General features: G+C 35.6%; 1 protein-coding gene across 5 annotated transcripts in view; it reads right to left on the bottom strand.

Moving 5' to 3' along the window:
• The window catches only part of PROX1 (prospero homeobox 1), a 51,394-nt gene that overhangs the window by 31,150 nt on the left and 15,244 nt on the right, over positions 1-5,000 (bottom strand). For 3 of the 5 annotated variants that reach the window (XM_019516442.1, XM_019516443.1, XM_019516447.1), the window contains exons 3-4: positions 2,222-2,329; positions 516-653 (exon numbers count right to left, since the gene is read on the bottom strand). In XM_019516442.1, the coding sequence (XP_019371987.1) occupies positions 516-653; positions 2,222-2,329 (246 nt within the window). The remainder of the gene's footprint in view (positions 1-515; positions 654-2,221; positions 2,330-5,000) is intronic. The other 2 variants (XM_019516444.1, XM_019516445.1) reach the window with 1 other exon arrangement.

Genomic DNA, 5,000 nt, shown 5'->3' with positions numbered 1-5,000 from the left:
CTCAGTTGCTTCCAACAGAGCTATGGCCATTTGGACTACCTGAGGAATTGACCCTAATTCTGAAATTGTTCCCACGCTTCACCACAAGCCCTTCATTTAAATTCATTAAATTCATTCATTTAAATGATTGCTTCATTCCAGTTTTTATTTAAGCAACTGCTAATGAAGTTGACTTAAGAGGGATTTAAAAGCAATATTTGTATATTATTTTTTTATTTAGATTAGTGTAGCCACGTATCTTTGGTTCCAATGGGTCTAAGAGGGACTGGGGGAAAAAAAACAAGCACATGGATATATCACACCAGAAATATTTTTTAAATATTGTCACCAATTTCTAAGCAGAAGTCCCCACTTAATAATAGAGGACCTTCTCCCATATACGAGCCAGTCTGCTCTCTTATTTCACATGAGTGAAATGGGAGCCTAACTTGGCTTATGAGAAGTTACATGTAATAAACATTTCAAAGTATTTACAAAGATACGGAAAAGAAAATATGAATGTATCTAATATTTACATCTACTGTTGTGTGGTGTTGGTGACCCCGAATGGCTGTCATGTTCCACCAGGGAGGTGGCAGCATTTCATTGGTGGGTGAATGATCCCTATATAGGCAGTTTGCAAAGCACTTTGGGCTTCTTCTGGATGAATGGTGCTATATAAATACAAGGTAGCATAATATCAAAATATTATATATTATTGCAACATTGTAAGATTATTGGTATCAGTCACCACATGCAAACAAAATTAAATACTTTCTCTAGAAAAAGACTAATCATGAAAGGATTCTGCATAACTGCTGAGACTAACATTTACTGGAAGAGACAAGTTATAGCACCATTACAGACTTCCCTTAAGCAGTGCTCTGCCAACACTGCATCTGGTTCCAGTGGATCATTGGTGCAGGCTCATTTGAAATGCACCCTCCAATTTTTCCATTCCAGGTGGAACCACTCTGAAAGCAAACCCTTCACTTGGCCCGTTGCATGATTCGCAGCCTTTTTGTGTTTAATGATTCTTGACCAGGCATTTAGGCTAGTAAGTGGGGTTTTTTGTTTTGTTTTGTTTTTAATGGTGTTACTAATCATCCAACACATAGTACTGAATGAGAAAAACCATGTTTCCAGTGCAGGGGGCATGGACAGGGCTAAAAAACCCACCAAAATGTTCATCTGATGTGCCATTAAATGAAAGCAAACAGGACAGAAAGAAGAAACTTTCAACGAAGTTAAAATAAAATGAGGAGAATAGATCTATTTGTTCATTATTATAATGGGATCAAGTTCACAAACTGGACAACCAGCGATCTAATAAGATGGCGAAAACCAACCCCATCACTTCAAGATGGTGAAACTGACGATCTGTGTAAATAGTTTGGGGGGAGGGGGGATTTAACAAACTAATTTACGCTAATGTAATGTTTATAAAGTTACTTAGATAATGACACCATGTGTGCCATTATAATCATTAAAACCCAATCTATGTTTTAAAAAACTTAGATGATTAACACAAAATCAAGTTGATGTGAAGGAACAATTACTTTTAGAAAAAAAATCAGGAGGTCCTAATATTCTGTAGAATGAGGGAGGATGCAGCTGTATGTCGACAGCTTTCATATCCTCATTTGAATAATGTGGCCTGAATCTGTCACTTTATTCATCCTCCTTATGCTCAGTGTACTCTGCATCAACAACAAATTAAGTTGTAAATAAGAGACAATCATCACTTTTGTTTTTAAGCAGCTACTGCATGGAGAATTTCAATGTACTGTTTCTTTTTGACAGAAAGAAAGGGATTCTACAGTATGCTTATGTAAGCACAAATATGAGGAAACCAACCAAAATGAAACAATTAGGGAACACTTGAGAACTGCTCCTTAATGTTCTTGGAAGTACATTTATAAAACCAGCAGAAATGTATTTTTTAGAGGATGCACATATGTAAACCGGTGTCATCCAAACATTAACTATTTTTATTTTGCTTTGACATTTCAGGTCTTGTATTTAAGATCCACAAACCACCCCCAGACATGGGCCTTAGGTACAAATTAGTAGAAAGAACACATTAATATCCATCATCTGCACCATTAGTCTAGCCAGAATTGATAATTATTTATCTTTAATATAGTGAAGTGATACATACATATATACATATATATATGTATGTATTCACTGCAAATATATAAACATGCAATAAAGGGGGAAAAAGTTTTTTTTTTCCTACCTTTACATCTGAGAAGTAGGTTTTCAGCATGTTGGAACTTGGGTACCGGGTGTAAAAGAACATGAGCTTGGCCTTTTTCAAGTGATTGGGTGACAAACCTTCCTGCATGTAGGATTGAATTAGTCAAGGAAAATGCTTTGTTTGAGAACAAAATCTGATTCCGACTATACTGGGCTACCAAAATGCTCCTTTAAAAAATGTTCCATATAGTAACTGAGGCAGTGAAACAAACTATTAAGTCCATTTGTAGCTCCCCAGCATTGTAATTATTTGTAAAATAACTAAATAGGATATGTGAGAATATATAAGCTATATCAGCTCTTTCTTGGTGTTGCTATGAGGAATTTTTCAGGTTTAAGATTTGTGTACCATATGTATGTTCACTTGTTGCTAAGGAAACAAATGCACAAAGCATGTGCTGCAAAAAACTTATCACCAGGCTTTTTTTCCTTTCTTTTTTTTCCTTTTGCAATTCCAATTCACCAAATAAAGCTAACAATCCAAGGCGATTTATCATTCTCAGCAGTGTTTCATGCAAGCAATACGTTTTACCTTTTTCTTTAATGTCAATATAATTCAATGGCTTGAGTTACTCTCCCTAATCCTATGACTGCTTTGCCTCAATTACTGGCTTTAGAAAAAAAGCTAAATTTCTATTTTAAAAAACCCCCAAAAAACCAAAACAGCCTTCTGGAGTTCAAAAAACCAAAAAACCAAAACAAAGTTGTCTTGGTCTGATTTACGCAGTTAACTCCTCAGAGAATGAAACTGTATTTGGGGCTAACAAATCAATAAATGTGGGTTAGCAGATCAATAAGCAGCCACTTACCCTATAAGGCGGCCTATTTATCCTGGAAACATCATTACCTTTTAGATCTGTAAACAGAAGCAACTAAAACAGTTCCCAAGGGAATGTGAAGCTAACCATAACAATCTAGGCTTTCTGATTTTCCCCCAGCTTCTTGGCACTCTTTTGTGTACTGTGTGCTGGGACGGCTTTGGTCACATCTGTGCCGCAGGCTGGCCCTGCCATTTCCTCAGCAAATTAATGGCTTTATAATTTATCAGAAATGAAGATGCACGTGGAGAAAATCAATGTGGCCCCCACAAGGTCAATTAAGGGTTCTTCCCAGAAGCTTCTCTAAGGACTGTTTCTCCTAAAGAGGACTGATGAAAATTTCACTCATTTCACACCTTATGGTGGAGGAAGGTCAAACAAGTTCATAGATATTCTACAGCAGAGGTGCCTTCACCTTACAAAGTCTGCAATACAGGAGACTGAAATGACTAGCTCAAGCTCTCAACATGGGGCACTCAAAAAATACATATATACACTAACGTGCTGAAAACTATTCAGGAATGTGCTTTTAATAGAATATCTTTTTCTTAATCTACTGAGTTGTGCTAACTATGATTATTTGTTCACTTACAAGAAGATGCAGTTGTAGAAAGATAAGATTCATTTTTGGGCTGAGCAAATTCAGCATTTTTTAAAAAATAGTAATTGAAAATATTAATTAAAAAACCTCTTAATTTACAAAGTAAGTATACTGAAGACAGCTCAGCTGAACTTGTGTTTTGTTTAAAATGCTTAATGATTACAAAGAAGATAATTTATGACTGACATACTTCTTGTGCCAAGAGAAGAGTTGAAAGAACCTCCAGTTACCTCCATTAGACTGATAGAGAAGTCTAAAAGAGCATTACACTCTGCAGTGCCATCTGTCAAAATGCATAAGTGAAATAATAGTAGCAAGCTGTCACCTATTGCTTAGTGATAAGAGTTTTAGACAAGTCAAAACTTCTGCATTAGAAATCCATGTTGTTATGTGATTGCATTTAGAGGAAGACTGCAGTACATAAAATTAAAAATTCTACATCTCCTTAATTTATAATTCCCCTGATTCAGGTACCATGTTAATATGATACTTCACATAAAGTCTGTTCCAATGGAAGCTAAAAAAGGTACTTAAACTTTCCTCCAAAGCTCCAGTATTTGCTAGATTTAAGCATATTAGACAGCTGTCCAAGGATTCTGATTTACTTTGCATTTAGAATATTTGTTTTAACTTCCTTATAATATTGCTCCAATACTATCAATATTGCAAAAAGTATGTATTAAAAGACATTCTAAAATTCAAATTCCCATAAGTCCATTTTTATTAAAACGATGCCTGCTGTTAATCACTTCATAGTCTTAAAGAGCAATTGAATCTAGCACATTATAAATCTTTATATCTTGTTCCTAAGGTTAAGGAGATACTGTGATAAAAGACATTCTTTCTAATAAACTATTAAAATACTTAACAAACCACTTAAGAGCTACAACTTAGATAACCCATTGCTATTTCAGAGTAAAACTGGACAGACCAATTGGTTAATTTCCCTTTTAAGTGCTTGTGCTGAAAAGCAACTGTTCTTCCAAGAAAGCACTAGCTGTTTCCAGGATACTTACACACGCACAATGACTCATGATGGAATAGATTCAGTAAACATACAGCTGTACTGAACACGAGCTAAGCCCCATTCAAGGCCAGGAAAGAAAATGAGCACAAATAAATATTAAGGAGGTAAAGGGACAGGGGGTGCCGAATGGAACGCAAACAAGCTCTGCCCCAGCAGCTCATGTGGCTTGCCTCAATTCTCTTAGCCATAGCTTTGTGAAGACAGATGACATTCAATTCTATGTGTAATGCAAAATAGACAATAACTGCTGAAACTTGAGCCAGCTGCCAGGTGTAAAAAAAAAAAAAAAAAAAAAGGAAAAAAAAAAAAAAAA

This window comes from Gavialis gangeticus, unplaced genomic scaffold (assembly GCF_001723915.1).
Source record: "Gavialis gangeticus isolate Ggan-Ray unplaced genomic scaffold, GavGan_comp1, whole genome shotgun sequence".
Lineage (NCBI taxonomy): Eukaryota > Metazoa > Chordata > Crocodylia > Gavialidae > Gavialis > Gavialis gangeticus.
Note: the sequence above shows the minus strand (reverse complement) of the source record. Positions and strands in the feature narration are given on the sequence as shown.